Source organism: Odocoileus virginianus, chromosome 16 (genome assembly GCF_023699985.2).
Source record: "Odocoileus virginianus isolate 20LAN1187 ecotype Illinois chromosome 16, Ovbor_1.2, whole genome shotgun sequence".
NCBI lineage: Eukaryota > Metazoa > Chordata > Mammalia > Artiodactyla > Cervidae > Odocoileus > Odocoileus virginianus.
Genome location: NC_069689.1, coordinates 59,295,814 through 59,319,670, shown reverse-complemented (window position 1 = coordinate 59,319,670; position 23,857 = coordinate 59,295,814). Strand labels below are relative to the sequence as shown.

The following is a 23,857-nucleotide window of genomic DNA, read 5'->3' as shown; positions in this document are numbered from 1 at the left end:
GGCACCTCAGGGTCGTTCCAGGGCCGCGCTAGGAAAGGTGTGGAAGGCGGCTGAGGAAAGGGACCCGCCGTGCCGGGCTCTCGGCTGACCGCGAGCCGCCGGGGATGGAGGGGCGGGAGTGAGGGTGGGTCCGAGGTGGGCAGCTCAAGGATACGTGATGCACACTAGGGGTGCCACCCTCCAGTTGATCGTGGGAGGGGACCCAGGCACAGAGAGCCTAAGTGATTCGCCCAAGGCCACACAGTGAGCGGGTGGCGATGTGTGTGGGGTGCCCTTCAGCAATGCGCCTGGCGTCATCACAGGCCTCCTCTGGTTAAGACAGTAGGAGGGCATGCCCAGCCTGACACGAAATGTGGCTTCTTGTCATCCCAGCCTCCCAGTCGCTGGTGTAGGCGGGCCTTGGGCTCCAAGTCTTGGCGCGCGACGACACGGACTGAGCCCGAGTCAGTAACACCCGGCACCCCCCACTCCCAACCCCGGCTCTTGAATGGCTCAGAGACAGGGCCCTGACCGAAGTCACGCAGCTGCTAAGTTTCGGAGCCGGGATTCGAACCCTGCGGTATGGGTTTCAGTGACCACAGGCCGGAGATCAGAGACCACTGGCTCGGGAGTGACCACGTGCGGCCTTGGGTAAGTCGTTCTCCCTCTGGCTGCCCGGCCGCGCGCCCCTCCCGTCGTGGCCGCGCATGCTCCACGGCGGGCGGAGCCGGGAGGCGGTGGCGGGCGCCCCAGCTGCTTTGCATTGACGCCACTACCCGTTGGAGGTCACCGCTGGGGGCTGGGCGCGGCGTGCTGCCGGCAAGACCCGGCTCGGAATGCGGAGTCGGAGCGGAGCCGAGCCGCGCCTTCCGCAGCTCCCCGGCGAGCGCCTCCGCTTCAGCGCTTCTCGACGGCGCGGCCTCAGGTCCGCGTCCCTCCGTCCCTCCCGGGGTGGACGCGGCCTTGCTGTCCCGACGGGATTCCTCCGGCCCGCACCGCTCAACGGCCAGAGATCTATTCTAGGTTTCTCAGCCACCAGCCCTCGGGCCAGGGGCATTTATCCGTGGGGCGGCCGGCGGAGCGACGTGAGAGCCCGGGGCCTCTGGAGGCGGCAGCCACAGCGCCTCCGGAGCCGGAGCGGGCGTAGCCCGAAGCTCACCTCCCCTCGGGGGGTCGCGCCGCCTCACGGCGAGGGCGGCGTCGCTCGCGCGGCGGGGACTTGTCGGCTCTCGGGCCGGGAGAGCGCAAATCTCCTCCCCCGAAATTCCCCGGAAGCGCGGCGCGGCGGAGGCGAGCGCGGCGATGTGAGGGGAGGCAGCCGGAGGCTCCCTCCTCAGGAAGAGCATGTTCGGAGGGGCGGCCGCGGTGCGCTGCCCGCCCCACCGCCCCCTCCCCACCGCCGCCGCTGCTGCCGCCGCTGCCGCCACCGCCGCCGCCGCGCCCGCACCGCGATAAAAGGGGCGGCCGCACTTCCTGACGGGAGACCCGCGCTCGCCGCCGCCGCCCGCCCAGGCGGCGATGACACGGCGCACGCGGCGGCCCCGAGGCGCCGGGCGGGCCGTTTACTGACCGGATCGCGGCTGCCCGCCAGCGTGTCCGCGGCGCTGCCGCCAGCATGGGCTGCGCCCCGAGCATCCACATTTCCGAAAGCCGGGGGGTGTACCCCGGCGGCAAGGAGGCCGAGGACGTGCCGGGCCCCGCGGCGCCGCCGCTCGCGCCCGGCGGGCCGAGCCTCCCACCCGGCCAGAAGACGGCCGCCTCGACCCGGGCCCCCAGCTCCAGCCTCGCAGAGTCCGAGCCTCGCGGAGGCAGCGGCAGCAAGGTAAAGGGACACCGGGCGGGCGGCTCCGGGGCTGCGGTCCGCGGTGAAACTCGGGCCCCGCGGGGCGGCAGCCTTCCCGCGGGGCCGGGCGGGGCTCCGTCCCCGGCCGCGGTGCCCTCTCGGCCGGCTTTGACGGACGCCCGCGGACCGTCCTGGCCGGGGCGGCGCCGGGAGGAGGACCGACCCCGGTCCCTGGGGGCCCGGCTTAGCCGAGTTGTGAGGAGGACGCTCCCCGAACCGCGGCGTCGGTTCCTGGGGCACGTCTGTCGCGCCGTTTGGGGCGAGGGACCGCCGTGAACTTGACCGAGGCGTTTGAATCCATTCCCTACCGGACAGCGGGTGCGGAGGACACCTTCTCCCCCCCCACCCCCCCAACCCAGGCCCCCAGGATATTCAGGCGCGACCCTGAACGTTCAGTCAGTGTGAACTTTGTTCTGGTTCTCGTGGTGGAAAGGGAAGGGCGGCCAGTCTGTGAAGCCGGGGTACTGGACCCTACCGCCCCGTTGTGTTTTCCCTGTTTGGGCTTTGCACAAGCCTGCAGTGGCAGTTTTCCATTTTCTTTGGACTATTTAAAATGTAATCTGGAATATCAGCTTTGCTTCATTGCACATGTATTTGAGGTCCCGGTTTATTAGCATGCATGTTGTTCTTAAAGCCTGTCTAATTAGAAAATACTATCAGAAACCCAGTTTTTGAAGCATTCAGCAGAACGAAGTTAATTTATCAACTAGTCTTACTGGGACATTTTGTAACTTTTTAAAATTGCGTGTCTTCTCCAGCGCCTGTTGCCTAGGCTGTGTTTAGCCAAAGTTTCTGGGCTTCGTCCTTGTTAAGGTTTTGTAAAAGAAAGGTGTTTTTCCTTTTTTAAAAAAGGAAAAAAAGTTCATGAAGACAGACTGCAGACACTTTTGGGTTCTGTGATTTGAAATTTTAGAGCTGGAATTCACGCGTTTGTTTATTAATCTAGGGGGACATATTCCTGTATGCATGGCTATATAGATTGTTGAGGCTCATCAGTCTCTTTCCTGCTGTATTTTAAGAGTCATTTGTAGAATTGTCTTGATTTTCTTGCTTACTGCTAGATCTTCCAGTTAGAGGGTTAGAAATTGGTTCATTTTCTCTCTTAAATTTCCAGCAGTTATCATGACTTTTCTACATGAAAGTGAAAAGTCTTTAAAAGTCTTTTTCAGTGTTGCATAACCTAGATGCAACACTCCCCCTCTCATACGTGCTCTGAAAATTCAGGTTCACTCTGTCCATCAGATTTGGGAGTCCTTCTGTGGAGTCATTGAAGAACCCTGTGATAGTTTTGAACTACTTACCTAAGCTGCTCTTAATACCGTTGTAATGCTTGTGGGTTAAGCTACCTAATTGGCTTTTTTTTTTTTTTTTAAGTGTTACACAGGTGAAGTTGAATAGGGAAGCTTTAACAGCTTTCAAGTTTTTGACCCAGATCTGATATTGGTTATCTTATATTAAGTTATATTAAGTTTTTAGTTAACACGAGTAGCTTTTCAAGAAGTCTTGTGCCTTATTGGCCTACTGGGGGCAGTTGTGGATGTCCTGAATTCACCCAGGTGTCTTGTAAGCATCTCCAGTGCAGCAGTTTGCTCTCTGCCACCCACTTTGCCAGGAGGACCCCTGAGTTTCTAAGAGTCTTGCCAGGCCATTGTCTTGAGTGGGGACCCAGAAAAATACATTCATTATTACAGTGCTTAATCCAGTGGCGTGCATATAGTAGGTGCTAAATAAATGTTGAATTTGATTTTTGTTATTAACAAAATGATGAAACTTTTTCAGCCACTGGAATTGGATTCCATAAAACCTCTGGTGCAAGATTTAAGGTTAGTTTTTCAAGAGGAGGAGCCAAATTATAAATAACACCACAGTCACAGAATTAATAGTCCCATGCTTGTTATTCATGAACTGCAACATGTTGATACCACATCTCAGTTACAGATATTTGTAATTAGGCCTGTCAAGTGAGCCACCAGGGAAGCCCATATCAAGTGACGGTGGTGGTTTAGTCACCAAGTCGTGCCCTGTCAAGTGATGGGCAGAGGTGAATATCAGCATATTTTTAATTCACTATTTTTCTCTTTAAGGGAATGAATCTTCTGGAATTAAGATACTCAGTATGTTGTGGAAATTTAAAAACCCATGTTTAGAGAAGATAAGCTTTCAGCAATTTAGCATTATTACACAATGAATTTAAATTCCCTTATATAAACATACCAAGATCCAATTTTAGCTCATTAAAAAATACTTCATATTAAAATATAGTAAGTCAGCTTACTGAATGAATTCCAGTCAGAAATTCACTGGGGAAGTTTTTGTATTTCTGTACCATGTAGTAAAAACCAGTTTATCAGAATGCTTGGGAGATTGATAATCAATTGCATTTTCACAGTAATTAAGCAGTGCATCCCCTACACCTGTAGTGTATCCCACATGTGTTCCATGAAGCAATTTGTGGACCGTTAATAAGCATTAAATGGATAAAGGATCCGTGGTCAAGTTAGTTTGGGAAATACTGGCTCAGGCTAAATTTGTCAGATTTCTTTAATACAGGATTTGTCAGAAAACGTAATTTCCTAAAACACACTGTGAACCTCCAAGCCAAGAATGTGCAACACTTGCCAAATGTGTTTGATTATGGAGCCCATTTGTTGAGGTATATCTTAGGCAGGCCGCATGTTAAGTCATGATTCCGAACGTGAGATAACAGTATTCAAAGTGCAAGAAATACCCTGAGCAGTGCAGCTCAGTCAGTATAATTTGCTCCTTAATGGTTCCAAAGGTACTTCAGGATCTCGTAATACACGAGGCTGGCTCATCTTTATGAACTCGTTCAAGTATTACTAAAAATACGCTGGCTGTTTATTCATTTCAGGAGTTATAGTCTCTGTGGTTACAGATAATGAATGCTGTGTTCAGTTTGAACACTTACAGTTTTGTTTTGTTTTGAATCAGGGTGCACTTTAACTGTAACATTTAATATTTTCTTGTCAGTCTTTAGATTTACTCCGTTTTCCTTTTCCTTGGCTAGGACTCTGAGTTGCCCTTGAAAGATCTGAGTGTGGGGGCGGGAGTGTCCAAGGAGACCTTCTGCTCCCCCCTCTCCCTTTTTGGAGACACGCAGGGAACAACTAAAGGTGGGTCCGCCCTCTCCCCCTGTGTCACTCATCAGCCCTGTGAAGGGGCAGCCCCTCTGTTTTGATCACTGCTGTGTTCACGCACGCGCCCCCCCCCCCCCCACACACACACACAGTAGGCCTTCCACAGACATTGGTTGAATTGGAGAATTGTGTGAACTAGGCTGTTAGACGTGGAAAATCCAGCCAGCCCTAGTAAAGGAGAAATAGAAACTAGTTTTACCTAGAGTGGAGGCTGTAGAATTTAGACTTGAGATTTTGGAAGTGTCTGGTATTCCTTTCTCAGCGCTTTTGTACCCAGGAAGTAATCCATCTTCGCTCTGGTGAGCCCAGGTTTCCCCGTGAAGATTTAAGGATTAGTGCGGCAGGGTGGGCAGTACACAGAGGTGACCAGTAACAGCGCGGCCAACGCTGACCTCTCACCAGGGGTTCCTGCCGTCAGCTCTCAGGCTGACTCTCTGTCCTTCTCTAGTATTTGCTGTGTCATTTTCTTTCCCTCCACCTAGTTTTCTCTTATTTTTCACCACCTTCCCCTTCTTCCCAGTCTTTTCTCCCTTCTTTTCCCTGCCAGCCCGCCATCCTCCATAAAACTGGTGACATGAATCACCCTAGGCCATCAAAATTTGCTGGTTTCTTAGTGTTTCCTAGCTCTGGAATAAAATTTGTTGCCTACTGCTAATATACAGAGTGGATTAGTCCAACTCATATTTCCCTAAAAGAAAGTAAAGTTTTCTTTTTGTGTGACCTGAGTGACCACTCTTCCCCCCGCCTCCCCAAGTAGGGTCATTGACCCTTGAATTATAGATTATATAAATTACTGAAACTTTCCCTGTAAAAGTTTAGTTGAGAAAATGGGACCCAACTTTCTGTTCCTGAAGTAAGAATTTTATCTTGAGCTCATGGGCTCTGAGTTCTCTAATCCTTATGTTCTTATGCCGTTTGGTGTGTAGAATCTCATTATCTTGCCAAGCCTAGCTATAAAGATAACTGCTTTTTAAATATTCTTGAATGCCTATTATATACATAAATACTTTGTATTATACACTTTTTTTTTTAGTGCTTAATGTCATTACCACCATGACTGTTAAGTGTGGTTCTTAAGAGTGATGTGATGAAGGTCACAGCTCTGTCATCTCAGACCTGCCCTCGGCCGGCCTTGACCTTCTTCTTGCTGGAGTGAGTGTTCGGTCCCTTCTGGCATAAACGTTCCCTGTCAAGTGTCTTGTGATGCTGGTGACCCCTTGGACTACTTGCCTGTTTGGATTGGGTTCCTCCGTAGGGGATGGTTCGGGATGTGAGGCCGTGGGGTGAGGCAGTCATCTCCGAATTACCTAAAATGCCTTAAAGGACAGAGTATCTTTAAAAATTAAGAAGAAATCAGAAAACAGAGGGAGAAGTTGACTGGCACATGGATAAGCCCTTGGGTGTATCCGCTGTTGGTGGCTCCTGCCTGGTTTCTCTGCACACAGGGGTGGGTGGTAGGAGGCCTCGGACTCTGAGGTTCTGGGAGTGCAAGCTCTTTGTCCGAGTTGCACCTGGCTTTCCGAGATGCCTCCTGTGTTGTGGCACTTTGCTGGATGCCTTGTGGACCTTATCTCTCTTCAGCCCTGTGAGGTGGCTGGTGTCATTTCCCTCCTGCAGATAAGGTGCCGGAAGTTAGAAACTCACCCAGGACCAGACAGTTAAGCAGGGATGCAAATCCATTGTTCCTGGCGCTTATCTCCTGGCTGGTTGCTCTGATAACCAACCACCTGTCCCAGTGTTATATCCACCATTCTCTGGCCTCCCACTCAGCTATGAGCATCGTGGGTCCACCTGGGCTTTAAGCAGGCATCCTGAATCTGTTACTAAAATTTCAAGTCTTGATTTACTGGGGAGATTGGTTCCAGTCCTAGCTTAGGTTCCCATGTCTGCGGAAGTTGCAGCTGTATTCGGCCCTGTCCCAGGTAATGCCTCCAGTCAGGCATTCTGTGAGGCCCTCTAATCTCCCCTCTTAACTCTATAACAAGTCGGCAGGCATCCCTCAGGGCTGCTTTCTCCTCCCTTTCCTGCTCAGGCTGCAGGTAACCTTCCTTAGCTAGGACCTCTGTAGGAGCCGGCCTGCAGGGCAACCCCTCACCCCTTCTTCTGCCCCCAGTTCCACACATACACACCCTCCCTTGAGCTCTCGGTTGGGACCTCCCGTAGAGCTCTGGTGGGCTCAGATTTCTCTCCCAAGCCTGCTGCTTGATTATAGGCCTCTGGAGGGCAAGGGCTATGTCCTGGTTTCAGTACGGTTCCCAAAGCGTTTGGCACACTGAGTTTGGATAAATACACCAGTCTCTAAGGCTGAAAGGGCTTTATTTCTATTCCATGGGGCTATCTCACCTGTTTAAATTTAACAGAAATTATTGGGGGTGTGTTATGCTTTAATAAAAAGCCAAAATACCCTGAAGCCAGTGATTAATCTTCAGGATGATTAGTGAAGCTTTTGCCTCTCATTTTGGCCATGTCAGGGTTGAGCATCGTGCCTGGGTCCCAGCCCTCTGCTCTGCTTTTGTCCTGCTCTGTAAGATGAGTGCTGGAGTATCTTGTGAGAGAGCTGTTTTGACAAGTCTTGTGCTGGAGCTTCTTTGCTACAGGCCTCATCTGCACAGACGGGAATGCAAGCTCAGTTTCCCCCACACTTTCTGGATGGCCTCAAAGAACACCAGGACTTCCCTGGTGGCTGAAGAGTAAAGAGTCTGCCTGCGGTGCAGGGTTCAGTCTCTGGGTCGGGCAGATCCCTGGAGAAGGGCTTGGCAACCCACTCCAGCACCCTTGCCTGGAGAGCCCCAATGGACAGAGCAGGGATGGCCAGCTTTTATGCTGTGTGGGCTGAAAATTCACCTTCGACCTGTGGAGACCGTGCTCCTCGCCTGCTCAGCGCGCGTCTCCCGTCCATGTCCTGCCCTTCAGTGCGGCACTGCTCCAGCCTTGTCCTCTGCTCCCAGGACAAGTGAAGGGCTGGAGGCCCGCGGCAGTTTCCACGGGGTCTTCACACGTTTGAGATTTACAGCAGCTCCCAAGTGAGGCGTGTTGGAAAGAAGAGAAGTGAGGGAGCCACAGGTGTCTGTGTTTAAAGCCAGCACCATGAGGTGCCAGCTGTGTGATATTCAGCAAGTTCTGACCCACGTTTTCTCAAGCATGAAATGAGACTAGAATACCTGGATTTTGGTGAAGATCATTTAAAATAGTCTGTGTGCATGTTTTGTTAATTCCAAAGCGCCAGTACATGTAAGAATTGATCTTTTTCTTTCAGTTACCTTTCTCAAGGACAAACTTTGCTTAAATATATTTGCTTATATTTAATTTTTTTTTTTTTTTTTTACTGTGCTGCACAGCGTGGGAGATCTTAGTTCCGTGACCAGGGACCGAACCCAAGCTGCCTACACTGGCAGTGTGGACTGGACTGCCAGGGAAGCCCTCTATCTGCTTATTTTTTAAAGCATATCTCTTCCTTTTAAAAATACATTTTTATCTTTCCCCTAATATTTTATTAGTTTGAAAAATTTCAAACATATAGCAAAGTTGAAAGAATTCTTACGTGTGTACCCACCACCGAGATTTTATAGGTAACACTTGCCTTTGTTTGCTTTATCATTTCTCTATCCACCCACAAATCTGTTTTAGTTTTGGAGCCATTTCCAAGTAAGTTGCACACATCAATATACTTAACTCCTAAACACTTCACTATGCATATCACCTAGAGATCAAAATTTGTCTCTCTTTTTTTTTTGACAAATGTGTATGCCTGTGTAATGCAGAATCTCTGTCAGGATACAGAATATTACCATCACCCTAGAAAGTTCTCTGTGCTCCTTCTCCATTCCTAACCTTACCCATCAACAACCACAGTTCTTATATTTTTTTCCATTATAAATTATTTTTGCCTATTCTAGGCTTCATAGAGATAGAGTCTTGAATGTATTCTTTTGTCTAAGGCTTCAGCGTAGTATTTTTGAGAGTCATCTATGTCACATGAGTCAGTAGGTGGCTCTTTCTTGGCTGAGTTGTATTCTGTTTTGTGACTAGATCACAGTTCACTTACTCATTCTCTTGTCAGTGGATGCTAGGCCTACATTTCATTTTCGGCTATTAAGAGTACAGCTGCTATGAATATTTTGGCATATAGATTATTACGTGGGCATGTACTTTCATCTTTCTTAGGTTCATACCAAGAAGTGGAATTGCTCGGTCATAGGATAGCTATTATCTACTATGTTTAGCTTTCTAAGAAACTGCTTGACCTTTCTTCAGGGTTCCACAGTTTCACCTTCCTGCCAACTGTGTATAAGGAAAGTTTGGTGGTCTGCATCCTTGCCCCAGTTTGGTGTTATCAGTCTTTTAATTTTGGCCATTCTGGTGGGTGTGTAGTGATATGTCCTTGTGATTTTGATTTTGATTTCCTTGATGGCTAATCATTTTGTGAATGTTTTCATATGTTGATTGTTTATGTAACTTCCTTTTTGAAGTTTTCATTTTAACAGTTTATTGAAAGGAAATATAAATGTGTCATCATGGTCTCTGGGTTCTTTTGTTCAGTTGCTAAGGCACCTCCGACTCTGGTCACCCCATGGGTTGTAGCCCTCCATAGGATTTCCCAGGCAAGGATACTGGCGTGGGTTGCCATTTCCTTCTCCAAGGGATCTTCCCGTCCCAGGGATTGAACCCAGTGCTTCCTGCATTGGCAGGCGGATTCTTTACCGTTGAGCCACCAGAGGAGCCCAAATGAAAAACAGTCTCCTGTTTGCACTAAATAAGTTACGCAAAGCATTTACCCTGAAGGAAAGGGGTGATAAATTAAACTAGATTAAAATAAAGAACTTCTCAACAAAAGAGAGTGAAAAGGAAGGAAACCATAAACTGAAAGACGATGTTTGCAACACTTAATACCAATGAAGGATTAGTATTCAGAATATATCTAGAACTCCTACAATAGATAAGAAAAAGATTAATTGAAAAATAAGCAAAGACTTGGACAAGGAGCTCATTAAAGAGGAAACCAAATGGCCATTAAATATGTGAAAAGATGTCAGCCTCGTTGGAGAAATGCAAATTAAAACCACAATGAAATAACATTTTATACCTACCAAATGGGCAAATGTTTAAAAGCCTGACAATATTTTAACTTTTTATTTTGTATTGAGGTATAACTGATTAACAATGTTGTGACAGTTTCAAGTGAAGAGTGAAGTGACCCAGCCATACATACACATATTTCCATTCTCCCTCAAATCTCCCTCCCATCCAGGCCACCACACAACACTGAGCAGAGTTCCATGTGCTATACAATAGGTCCTTGTTGGTCCATTTCAGACGTATCCGTGTGTATGTGTCTGTCTCAAACTCCCCAGTTACCCCTTCCCCCCATGCCTCCCCCCACCCCCACAACCATAAGTTTGTTCTCCAAGTCTGTGGGTCTCTTTCTGTTTTTTAAGTTTATTTGTATCATTTCTTTTTAGATTATACATGTAAGGGATGTCATAGGATATTTCTCCTTCACTGTCTGACTTATTTCACTCAGTATGACAGTCTCTAGATCCAATCCATATTGGTGCAAATGGCATTATTCCATTCTTCTTAATGGCTGAGTAATACTCCATTGTTTATATGTACCACATCTTGTTTATCCATCCCTCTGTTGATAGATGTTTAGGTTGCTTCCATGTTTTCTAAAAGCCTGACAGTATTTTTGAGGAATTCTTCAACAGTATAAGTGTAATTCAGCTCAACTGCTTGGAAAACCATTGTCATTACCAAGGAGAGCTAAACATGTGACCCTGTGACCTAGCAGTTTTAACCCTAGAAATACATGTGTACATATGTGTGCTGAGATATGTACAAGAATGTTCATTGGAGCATTGCTTTTATTGATAATAGCAACCTTTTTGATAAAACTCAAGTATCCCTCAGCAACATAATGGATGAATAAGTTGTACTATGCAAAAGAATGCTTTTCAGCTTTGAAAATGAATGGCTAAACATGGAAGTCAATGTTATATGCCAGCCTGGGTGACAGTGGGGTTTGGGGGAGAATGGATACATGTATATGTGTGGCTGAGTCCCTTTGCTGCTCACCTGAGACTATCACAACATTGTTAATTGGCTACACTCTAATACAAAAGAAAAAGTTTAAAGTTCAGGGAAAACAAGCAAAAAAATGATTGGCTTATAGCTACAGGTGTCAACATAGATCAGTCTCAAAACAATGTTGAAAGAAAACTTAGAGAAGAATTTATAAAGTGTGACCCTTTTAAAGATTAATAGCTAAGCAGTATATTATGTAGGAATGTATGTGATATACACATGCATATAGATATTAAAGCTATGAAGAAAAACCAAAGAAATAATTACTATAAAATTCAGTTAGGCAGAGAAAGTTTATTTTACAGACTGAAATGACTGGCAGGTTGATTTGAGTGCCTCCTACAGAAGATCTGGAGCCAAGCAGGAGGCCCTGCCCTCAGGACAGAAGTAGTCTTCTCTGGAAAGGTGGGGCCTCTGACCTGGAAGTGAGGGTGGTGCCTGAGGGGTGGAGTGGGTGTTCAGGGAACCTGCGGGATCTTGGTCTGGACCCATCATCGGTAAAGAGGGCGGAAGGCGGGAGGGGCTTGGCCTGCGCTCAGAAGACCCAGGACTTGGGTGGGTAGAGAGCTGGCTGTTCTACAGACAGTGAGGAGCTGACCGGGGGCAGGAAGAGAGGCTTGAAAGCCAGGTTGAGGCATTCAGAGGCCCCCTCTGAACCTCAGCATTTTCATTTTCAACATTGTATTTGCAGGATGAATATATTTTATGAAGTTTTAGGAGGAAGATGCACTGGGTGGAGTGAGGAGAAGCTGGAGGTGGGACGTGACTCAGGGGGCTGTGGTGGTGGGTCAGGCGCAAGGTGTGACCAGGTGTAAGGACACAGTGCAGTGGTTTGGGAAGGAAGGGAAGGCCCGCTGACAGGCTGGGGAGTGGAGTGGGTTCGGGGAGTGAGGGGTGAGGGGGGGTGACAGAACGTGGCCTACGGCTCAGGGCTGATAACATGCCTCCGTTTGTACTGTGCTGTCCGTTGCCTGGGTGCTGGTTTTTAAAAAATTGAAATATACTTGGTTTGCACTGTTGTGTTGATTTGCACTTTGTGTTGCTTTACACCGTATTAGTTTCTGGGGTACAGCAAAGTGAATAAGTTTATATATATCCTTTTTCATTGTAGTTTATTACAAGTTAGTGGATATAGTTCCCTGTGCTATACAGTAGTAGGACCTTGTTGTTTATTTTATATGTAGTAGTTTGTATCTGCTAATCCCAAACCTCCTGATTTATCCTTCCCCTCTTTCCCCTTGGGTAATAAGAAGTTTGTTCTCTTTGACTGTGAATCTCAGAATTGTTTCTCTCCATGGAAATCTTCATTAAAAGGGGAAGGATTTATTTGATCTGAAGAGAAATCAGATTATACTGAGTGCAGTTTTTATCCATTATCTCATTTGATGCTCTCCAAACTCCTGTGAAGTAGAAAGGACAGAGTTTATGTTCCCTGTTGAAGACCTAAAAGAAGCAGAACTTTAAAGAGATCAAATGACTTGCCCAAGTTTGTGGTAACTTTTTTCAGCAACAGGTTCACTATAATAGCATAGGGTAGAAGCCAGAGGAAGGAGAGGTTGGGGGGTTTTTTAGAAAAGCCTTTCTTGTCTCTTGGTTCTGGATTTATTTCATAAAAGTAAGTTTTTACATATATATTGCCATATGTAAAATAGATAGCTAATAGGAAGGTACTGTATAACACAGGGAGCTCAACCCAGTGCTCTGTGACAGCAGGGGCGTGGCAGGGAGGCTCAGGAGGAGCGGACGTGTGGATACTTGCAGCTGATTGGCGTTGTTGTCCGGCAAAAACTGACACAATATTGGAAAGCAGTTACCCTCCATTTAAAAATGAAATAGGAAACAAGAAACCCCGCAAACCAAAACAAAAAAAGTAAGCTTTTATTACTTTTTCTCATTACAAAAGTAATATTCTTTTTAGAAAACTTGAAAAAGGACACGGATCACTTAAATTGCATAATTAGGAGATAGCTACGCGTAAAGTTGTGGTATGTTTCCTTGCATTCATGTAGATTACTTTAAATAACTAATTAAAAATATTTCTTAAAATAGTTTTATTCTTTATTTGTTCTTTATTAGCTCTAGGAAACATTTAGCTGTTGTTCTTTGAATTGTCACTCTTCCATTTCCTCACTTCCCTTCTGCAGCTTGCTCCAGTCACGGGAGTTCGGCACATCTTGGTGCTGTATTTCTTTACTGCTTGTACTTCCCCATCTCTGTGCTGTCATCTGTAAAGGTTTTTTAACTCTCTTAGCTCACTGATTCATTCCTCAGGGTCTACTTGGCTATCTAGCCCATTGAGTTTTGAAATGGGGCAGTTTCTGTGTTTAAGATTTATGGTGTGTGCTTTTTATAACTGCTAATTCATGGTTTTCTTTTCTTTTTTGGTTAGAGCATACTCTGTTATCTTTTTGAGTATATTAATTACATATGCTTTAAAGTCCTATTCTGAATGCTGTTTATTTAAACATTTTTGAGGTATAAATGCAGTTAGCAAAGTGTATAGAATCTTAAAGAGTATGGCTTGATTGAATTGTACCCATATATGCTACATGTAATGACCACCCAGACCAGGAGAGAATATTCCAGCACTCCAGAGGACTGCCTTGTGACTTTTGACGATTATTTAGTATTTCTAACATTTCATTAGACAATATCTCAAAGTTCTTGAAGGAATTTTGCAGTGAACACTTGTATACCCCAAACTCCTGTATTTTATGGTAGCATTTTACCCTACTTGCATATCATATATGTTCTTTACTGTACTTTATCATATATGCTCAGCCATCTGTTTCCATGGGTTCTACCTCTGGGGATTCAACCAATGAGGCTATGTGGGTATGATGGGGGAAATCCAGAAAGCTTCACAAAGCAAAACTTGAATTTGCCTTGTGGTAACGATTCACATAGCCTTTACATTGTGTTTCCAGCAATTTATGTAACATTTACATAGTATTAGGTAGTATAAGTAATCTAGAAACCATTCAAAGTACAAGTATACAGGAGGATTTACTTAGGTTATGTGTAACTTCTGTGCCTCTCATATAAGGGACTTTTGCATCCAGGGATTTGGTATCTGAGGGAGTCTTGAAAGCAGTGCCCTGCAGAAACCAAGAGACAACTGTGTGTCAGTCTCTGTCATCTCTATCTCCTTTTCCTTTGATGCATTTTAAAGTAATTGCAGAGATCTATACTTTGCCTAAAATATTGCAGCGTGTATATCATTAATTAGAGTCCAGTATTTAGATTTTTCTTTTGAGATAAAATTTATATGCAGTCAAATGCATAAACATTTATTGTGCATTTGCCAAGTTTTGACAGATGCATACATTTATCTGTGTAATTCAAACCTCTGTCAAGGTTAGAATATTGTCTTTCCAGAAAGTTCACTCTTGCTCCTTCCCAGGCTCTTTTCCTGTCATCCCTGCAGCCACCTTTTCATTTTTTTTTCCCACCATAGGTGAGCTTTGTTTGAGAATTTCACAATAAGTGGAATTATGTAGTATATACTCTTTTATATAATATGTCTTTCACTTAGCATTATGTTTTTGAGATTCATCTGTTTCATGTATGAGTGATTCATAGTACTGTGACTATTAACTTTTTTGTTTCTTGGTTATGCTGGGTCTTCCGTTGCTGCGCCCATGCTTTCCCTAGTTACTGGGAGCCAAGGCTACTCTTCGCTGTGGTGTGTGGGCTCATTGAGGAGGCTTCTCTTGTTGCCAGCACAGGCTCTAGGTGTGTGGGCTCAGCATTTGTGGCACACAGGCATAGATGCCCTGAGGCATGTGGAATCTTGCTGGATCAGGGATGGAACCCGTGTCCCTGCATTGGCACACCAGGGAAGTCCCATGACTGTTGACTTTAAAGGCTCACGATCCACATTGTTAGATTGTCCTCCAGAAAGATGTGATCAAATTTTAATATCACAGGAGTATATGATAGTACTTCTTAGGCTTCCAACAATCTGATTGTGCGAGAGTGATATTTTATATTGGTATTTTAGTTATAATTTATTTCATTTATGGTTACCTTTTTCTTTTCCAAGTGTGTTTTGAACACTTGAACTTTGCCTTCACTGAATTTATGTCTGTTGCCTATTTCTCTGGGTTTTAGAATTTAAAAAAATTTTATAAGAGCTTTCTAATGTGTTTGGTAATTAAGTTTTGATCGCTCATGCTTATTGCATATCTTTTTCTCTAGTCTTTTTCTCTTTACTGAATATTTTATTAAAATTGTAAACATTTTATCTTTTTGTGAAATCTATACTCTTCCTTTTATGTTTTTTCCTATTTGCTTTATACAATATCCTGTCTTATTACAGAGGCAGTATACAGAGTATGGAAAATTAGCTAGTGCCTCCACAACCAGAGACCACTTATTATGACATGTTAGTACATGTCCTTCCAGATTCTTTATCTCCTCCTCCCTCTCTCCCTCCCCTGTCTCCCTGTCCTCCCCCCATCTATCTGTGTATATAATTACATTTTTCCACTGAAATTAGATTACACAGTACATAATGGTTTTTTAAAAAATCATAAAGTATGCATAACATTTACCAATTTATCACTTTTAAGTGTACAGTTGAGTGGCATTAAGTACATTCACATTTTTCTTCAGTCTCTCAACCTCTGGAACCCTTTCATCTTCCAAAGCTAAAACTTCAGACGTTAAACTTCTCATTTCCTCCTCCTCCCCAGCCTCTGGCAACCACCATTCCCTTTGGACTACCCTAGGTCCCTCATGTAAGTGGAACCATAGAGTACTTGTACTTTGTCACTGTCTGATTTCACATAATACAGTGTCTTCAGGGTTCATCCATGTTCTAACATGTATCAGACTTTCATTTCTAGGGCTGAATAATATCCCATTGTATGCACACACCACATTTAGTTTATCTGTTCATCCGTTGATGAACACTTGGATTGCTCCCACCTCTGGGTTATTGTGAATAATGCTGCATACAAACATAGGTATACATATCTGTGAATTCCCGCTTTCAATTCTTTTGGGGAGTGAATTTGATGGATCGTACAGTAATTCTGTTTCTAATTTTTGAGGAACCACCATAAGTACATACTGTTTGGCAATAGACTTTGCAGCCAGTAATCTGCATATTTCCATTTCAGTTATTTGTTTTATCTAATAGCTATATCATACCATATCAGTATTCCCAGTGACCCCAGAAACGTCTCCTGTATTGCATCTGCTCTTTGTGACCCTTCCGTTGCTTCTAAACTGGCCTGCCTGCCCCCACCTTTTATATTACACTGAGTTGTTGAAGAGACCTGACCACTTACTTGGTCCCGACTTGTGGATTAATCTTACTGGTTCCTTGTGGTGTCATTTCCTTTTCCTCTCTATCTGCTGTATTTCCTATAAACTAGAAATCACATCCAACATGAATTAAAGTTAGATGTTTTGGGTTAGGCTATATCATTGACAAGTCACAAATCACATCAGAAAATACATGATGTCTGATTGGCCCACCATTACAGATGCTCAGATTGACTACTGGGTTAGGGTGTTGACCATCTGATTACTCCGCTAGAACTTTTAGATTATCCTCATATGACTAGAAGGTGACCTTGTGGCCCTTGGCCTAATAAAAATGTATGTGTGTGTTTAAAGTGTATCTGTCTATTTATTTATTTGGCTGTGCCCCAGGGCATTTGTGACCTTAGTTCCCCAACCACAACCTGCACCCTCTTCGGTGAAGTATGGAGTCTTAACCAGTGGACCCCCAGGGAAGTTCCTACAAATGTTTAATTCACCATAAGCTGTTCACCTAAGCTTTCTCTTTCTCCCTCCCTCCCTTCCTTTATAGCACCACTTGATAATCCTTATCTAAAGTAACAGTTTTCCCTAGTATTAGGAAATGATGTTTCCTAATTCATTTTACTTTTCTCCATGCAGTAGTTACTGTTCTTCTGTAAAGTAGAAATTTCTTCAACTATTAGGCCTATCACTACTATAAGATATAGTTCCTATTGGAAAGGTAGTACAAGTGCTTGATTTTTCCCTTTAACAGTTTTAATAGTAAGGAGTTGGTGCCTCAAATGGTAATGAATGTGTTGGGTTTTAAAATATTACTTTTAGGGCTTTCCTGGTGGACATAACTCTCCAAAATAGTCATTATTCCAGCATCTTTTTATGTGGATGATTATTTTTTATTACCAGTTGATTTATACTCTCAGCTTTATCATATCTTTGCACTGTCTATTTTTTATTATCTAGCCTAACTTGCCCTGTTACAGCACTGACTTCATTTTTATAGCTTTATATGTTTTAATAGTGTCTGATAAGGTTAATCCTTTTTCTCATTATGCCCATTAAAGAAAACTTCCTTAACCCATTCTTCTGTATCCTTCCATGTCAATTTTAGAATGATTTTGTTCTACTCTCAAATTTGGGGAGTGAACTTGATGGATCATACAGTAATGCTGTATGTAATTCTCAAATTTGGGGGAGATTTTGTTTGTATTGGAGTTAGTGAGTGCAAGTCACTGAGTCGTGTCTGATTCTTTGCGACACCATGGATTGTAGCCCACCAGGCTCCTCTGTCCGTGGAGTTTTCCAGGCAAGAATAATGGAATTGTTTGCCATTCCGTTCTCCAGGGGATCTTCCTAACCCAGGGATCGAACCCAGGTCTCCTGCATTGTAGGCAGACTCTTTTACCATCTGAGCCAACAGGGAAGCCTGTATTGAAGTTAAATCCACTGTAATTTGGGAAGAATTGGTAGCTTTATAGGATTCTTCTGTCGTAAGTGTGAATTTATTATTCACTTCTCTTTATGTATTTTCATATGGGTCTCATTCCTTTTTATTAATAGGATAATTCTGTTGTAGCCAGAATCTTCATTAAATCTTCTATTTCAATTAGATGAAATATATTGATGATACCTAATTTAGTAAACAATAGTGTAGTTTCTCAGTTGATTGTCTTTTTTTGTAGTTGTGAAATATATGAATTTTAACTGTATAGTGTCTTGGGTTTTTGAGGTAAATGTTCATGTTATTAACTGACTGATGGTTTTGGGTTTTCCTTTCCAAAAGTAATACTTCATCTCTTGTTTCCTTAGTGGCTTGGTGTTTCAGAACTTTGTTAAATAATAATGGTATTAATGTGCATTTTTGTTTTATCCTGATGTTAATAGCAACATGTCTCGTTCTTCACCCGGAGGTGTGATATTTGCTTTTGGTTTTAAGACAATATGCATCAAGATATTTGTACATAATATATTAGTAACTCTTTGCATTCTTTTTTCTTATGCATGCATATACAATTTTAAATTTAAAAAATTGTTTTTTGCTATTTTTTTTTTAAATTGAGGTATAGTTGATTTAATCTTCCCTGGTGTCTCAGACAGTAAAGAATCTGCCTGCAGTGCAGGAGACCGGGTTTGATCCCTGGGTCGGGAGGCTCCCCTGGAGAAGGGAATGGCAATCCACTCCAGTATTCTTGCCTGGAGAATTCCATGGACAGAGGAGTCTGGTGGTCTACAGTATAGTCCATGGGGTTGCAGAGAGTCAGACACAACTGAGCAACTAACACACACACATACACACACACAAACACACAGCTGATTTATAGTGTTTCAGGTGTACACCAAAGTGATTCAGATATATATATATATATATATATATATATATATATGTATTTATATAGCCTTTCCAAATTTTTTTACATTATAGGGTATTATGGGATATTGCATATAGTTCTCTATGCTATACAGTAGATCCTCGTTTATAATTTTATATATAGTAGTGTGTATCCATTGAATCAATTTTTAAATGTAAATTTTAAGCAGGTACTTTGTACAGTTTTATATCCTGATTTTTAAATTTAATAATAAATTGCAACTGTAGTAGATCCTTGGTTATCTTTTTTTTTTTTTTTTTAAAGATCTGTGGTATCTGCAGGAGATTGATTCCAGGACCCCAGTGGATACCAAAATCTGTGGATGCTCTAGTCCGTTGTATAAAATAGTACAGTACAGTGGGCCCTGTGTATCTGTGGGTCTCTACATGTGGGTACAGAGAGCTAACTATATTTTCCCATGTCATTAAAATTTATTCAAAACATAATTTACATTACAGTACTATGCTGCCATGTCCATCTTAAGTTTTTGTGCATATTTGCGATCATTTTATTAGGGTTTATTTTTAGATGGAGATCTATTATTTTTGAGTCTTGATTTAAGAACAGTTATGGTACAGCAAGTTTTAAGACCTTTTGGGCAGTCTATAATGAAAAAACATTATTTTTTTATAAAATTTTTATTTATGAACTTGGCCAGATAAATTACATTTACGTATCGAAATCTTTCATTCTGTTAGAATTTTATTACTTAGTGAAGATGTTTAACTTTACCCTTCCCAAGTTTCCATTTTATGGAGGAGGAAATGCCATAGTGTACTGTTGTCTATCGGTTTGATTTTATCAGAAGCAAAAAAGAAATCAAACACTTGAAATTTCTGATATCATACGGGTATCAGAAGTTGGATATTGTTAGTGGAGTTGCTTGACTATTGCGGAATGGTTCTGTTTTCATTTTAATGTCATGTACAGATACCTGTCTCTCTCTTTTAATTTTTAAATTGAAGGATAATTGCTTTTACAGATACCTGTGTCTTAATTCTCAATTTGTAACTCATACGTTTGTACTTTGAATTGGCATGCAGGGAACCTAGAGTATTTATGTAATCATTCACTACACACTTGACCAGCTCTATTTACTACCCTAACATTTGTAGGTAAAAGCAGGAGGTTTTGTTTCTTTTTCTTCCTGAAGCACTGAAGTCATGTCTTTTTGTTATTCTAGCATTAAGAAATAGTCTCTATTCCTTTTCCAGTAAGCGGCCTCAGCTGACCCCTAAAAATGGTGCGCTATTCACTCGACCCAGAAAACCCCACAAAATCATGCAAATCAAGAGGTTCAAATCTTCCGTGTTCACTTTAAGAATACTCGTGAAACTGCCCAGGCCATAAAGGGTATGCATATTCGAAAAGCCACCAAGTGTCTGAAAGATGTCACTTTAAAGAAGCAACGTGTGCCATTCCGTCGTTAACAGTGGTGGAGTTGGTAGGTGTGCACAGGCCAAACAGTGGGGCTGGACGCAGGGTCGGTGGCTCAAAAAGAGTGCTGAATTTTTATTACACATGCTCAAAAATGCAGAGAGTAATGCTGAGCTTAAGGGCTTAGATGTAGATTCTCTGGTCATTGAGCGCATCCAAGTGAACAAAGCCCCCAAGATGCGGCGCAGGACTTACAGAGCTCACGGTCTGATCAACCCCTACATGAGCTCTCCCTGCCACATTGAGATGATCCTTACTGAAAAAGAACAGATTGTTCCTAAACCAGAAGAGGAGGTTGCGCAGAAGAAAAAGATATCCCAGAAGAAACTGAAGAAACAAAAACTTATGGCCCGGGAATAAATGCCGCAGAAAATAAATGCAAATAAAAGTAAAAAAAAAAAAAAAAAAGTCTTTAAAAGCCAGAAATTCCAAGTGAGGTGAGCTGCACTGAAGCCTTGCCTGGGATGAAAGTGTGCATGAGGGTTGGTCAGCCTGGCAGTGAGTCGAGCAGTGTCATGAGAGGCTTAGAACACTCTTATGGGGACACCTGGTAGGGGACATGTGAGCCAACATACACTCATTTTTAATACTCAAAAAAATTAGTACTTCTGTGAGACTCTGATCTCTACAGTGAGATTAGTTTTCAGAGGCTGATTTGGAAGTGTTTTAGAGGTCTTCTGGTCTCACGTCTCCCCAGTGTAGGAATTCTTGCCTCAACTTTCCATCTCCACGAAGAAGAACTCTGGTTTGGTGAGTTGGCATGATAGTCCCTGATTCTTTATTGGACCACAAGGTACTGGATCATAACAAAGTCTTCCTTCTTTCATTCAGGCCATATTTATGTAGAGCTCCCTGCGCACCAGGCTCTGCAGTAGGCATTTGTAGGTAACACGAGACGAATGCTTGTAGCCCCCTGCTTTAGGGTACACATGTCAGGGACCGTGCTTGCCTCTGTTTGTGTCTTCCCAACCCTTGATTCGCCAATGCTTGTCCAGAAATCTGAACATACCCCTTGCAGTGATACAGTCAAAGAGGAGAGGGAACTGGTATCAGACTTGGGTTCGCATTCTGATGTTGGTACTCACCTGGGACAAGCTGTGTCATTTGTCCGTGAGCCACAGTTCCTCATATATGAAACAAGTGTTGGAAAGAAGGCATGGAAAGATAGTTGTCAGGCACCATAAACGTGACAGACTTTTCTGGTGTCTGTTTGCTTATGGATCAGAATTGCATTTTCTCACCGGTGGGTTAGGAGAGTAGGAAGCTCTGTTATAGTCCTTTTGGTGCTGCTGAATATACAGATAATGGAAAAATAAACAGGGGTGCCATGGTTTGCTGGCCTGTAAACCAAAAAACAGTTTTCAGTGCCAAAACCTGTGTTTGTTTTGAGAGGCCAAGGATATTTATGCCTCAGATCCCAATTGAATCTCCTGGGGAATCGCACAGTTTTGGTTTGGGGTCACTTGTTTATATGGCTAGCTCTGCTACAATGTAAAGCTTGCTTACTGTGCTCAGTTTCTGCTGGAGTAGAATCATGCAGGCCGGCTCCAGGGGGTCTCCAGTCAGGGCTAGAGGGCTCTGACCTTACTCTTCCAGTGGGTGGGCACTGACCAGTTGCAGCAGCACTCCTGACACCTGGCTAGGCTCTAGAAAGCCCTGTAGGCCTGACACTCTTGCTGGGCTCCTGTTCTTCCCCACCAGGTTGCTTTGGAGTTGGGGGTTTTTGATGGGTGTCCTGAAGGCTTTGCCCCCTCCCAGTGTTCTTAGCCTTCTCCACTTCTCCAGGTTTCCAGAGAAGCAGGCCCCACATTCAGAGGCCTGCAGAAGGGTCGTGCCATTCCCTGCCTCAGACCCTCTGTGGCTGCCTACTGCCCACTCCTTTCCATGACCTCAACACCCAGCCTCCTCTAGCTTCATCCCATGCCATTACAGACCGAACACTTCAAGCTCTTCCTTATACTTCCAGGGACTTAATAAACTGTGCAGTTTCCAGAAAAGTACTCTGCTGAGAATTTCTCCCCAATTTAATCAGCAGAGAGAGCAAAAATAACTTTGAAGGCAGAGCTCTATGAAGGAAGTAGGTGATTGTCGTAGAAAGCATCTTATGTCTGGAACAAGTACCCTCAAATTTTTGTGTTTGTGAAATTCCCTTTTGGGGAGGGGAAGACAAGCCTAAGAGGGGATGAAGGGTTCAAACTGTCAAGATCACGCATGCTCAGAAGATGGATGAGGTCCCCATGGGCAGGTCTGGGACTGCGTTTGTGTCCCCCCCGCCCCCTGCTGTCTCACTGCTGCTCCTGGGGGCCCAGAGAGTTGAAGGAGGTCGGAGAGAACAGATACCCTAGGGGACAGAGGGGCATGCTGGTGTTTGACACAGCACATCCTTGCTCACTTCCCAGTGGGTCTGTGGTGGTTGCTATCCTTAGTGGGCACCTGAAGTTGTCCCTTCATTACAGATGAGAAGAACATCAGGATTTGATGGTGTTCTGTGATGGTCAGGTAGTGTGGGACAGACGTGTTTTCTTCTACGGTCAGTGTGGTGCCTGCTTTCACCTGGCTTGATCCGCCCTGACTTGCTAAAAATGGGGGTCACTGACCCAGACATCAACTAAGGTTGATAAAATGTAACAATAACTCACATATTGACGTTTACTACATACCAGGTATTGTTCCAAGTACTTTATGTGTATTAACTAATTTACTCCTCAAGAAAACCCAGTGGTCTTGCTGTTATCCTAAAGGCTCCCCTGTAGGAATAAGAAAACTGAGGCAAGTGGGAGGTTTAAAACACTTTGCCCAAGGTTTCCTGGCTGGGAGCTGTCAGCACTTGGATTAAATCCCAGTGCCCTGGTTTCTGAGTTCATACTTGACATTGCTGTACTTCTGTACTTTTCATTTTACTTTAGGAGATCTGTGAGATGTTGTGAAATTTTTTGTCTTATTTCTTGAGGCAGTTTTCCTGATTATATTACTCAGAATTGTTTTGATTGCAAGTGATATCAACCTGATCTAAACTAGCTGAGGCCACAAGTGAAATGTGTGGGCCATGGTAGCCTGGCTGATATAACCAGACCATGAGAAGGACAGGGCCATGCCAGCCTCTGAACCAAATGAAACCAGGACTCTTCTCCATCTTTCCCTCTCATGTGGTATCATTTTCATTTTCTTGGGCTGCTTGTTTTTTTTTCTTTTTAACTTTTTATTTTGTATTGCGGTATAGCTGTTTAACAGTGTTGTGGTAGTTTCAGGTGGACAGTGAAGGGACTGAGCCATACACATATATGTATCCATTCTCCCCAAAACTCTCCTCCCGTCCAGGCTGCCACATAACACTGAGCGGAGTTCTCTGTGCTGTTCAGTGGGTCCTTGTTGGTTATCCCTTGTAAACACAGCATTGTGTACATGTCCATCCCAAACACCCGAACTAGCCCTTTCCCCTGTCCTTCCCTCCTGGAAACAGTTAGTTTGTTCTCTAAGCCTGTGAGCCTCTTTCTGTTTGGCAAGTCAGTTCATTGTATCATTTCTTTTTTAATCCCACATATAAGGGGTGTCATACTATATTTCTCCTTCTCTGACTGACTTCACTCAGTATGACACTCTCTAGGTCCGTCCATGTTGCTGCAAATGGCTTTATTTCATTCTTTTTAATAGCGGAGTATTATTCCATGTATAGGTGTACCATATCTTCTTTATCCCTCCTTCCGTAGATGTCCCTT

The 23,857-nt window shown here is 43.9% G+C and overlaps 1 protein-coding gene across 4 annotated transcripts in view; it reads left to right on the top strand.

The window, feature by feature from the left end:
• The first annotated feature begins 133 nt into the window (after positions 1–133).
• The window catches only part of PDE8A (phosphodiesterase 8A), a 151,319-nt gene continuing 127,595 nt past the window's right edge, over positions 134–23,857 (top strand). Inside the window, exon 1 of one of the 4 annotated variants that reach the window (XM_070478298.1) lies at positions 134–630. In XM_070478298.1, coding sequence (XP_070334399.1) covers positions 562–630 — 69 coding nt within the window. In that variant the 5' untranslated portion in view covers positions 134–561. Of the gene's footprint in view, positions 631–790; positions 1,802–4,858; positions 4,957–23,857 lie in introns of those variants that run through there. The other 3 variants (XM_070478296.1, XM_070478297.1, XM_070478299.1) reach the window with 3 other exon arrangements.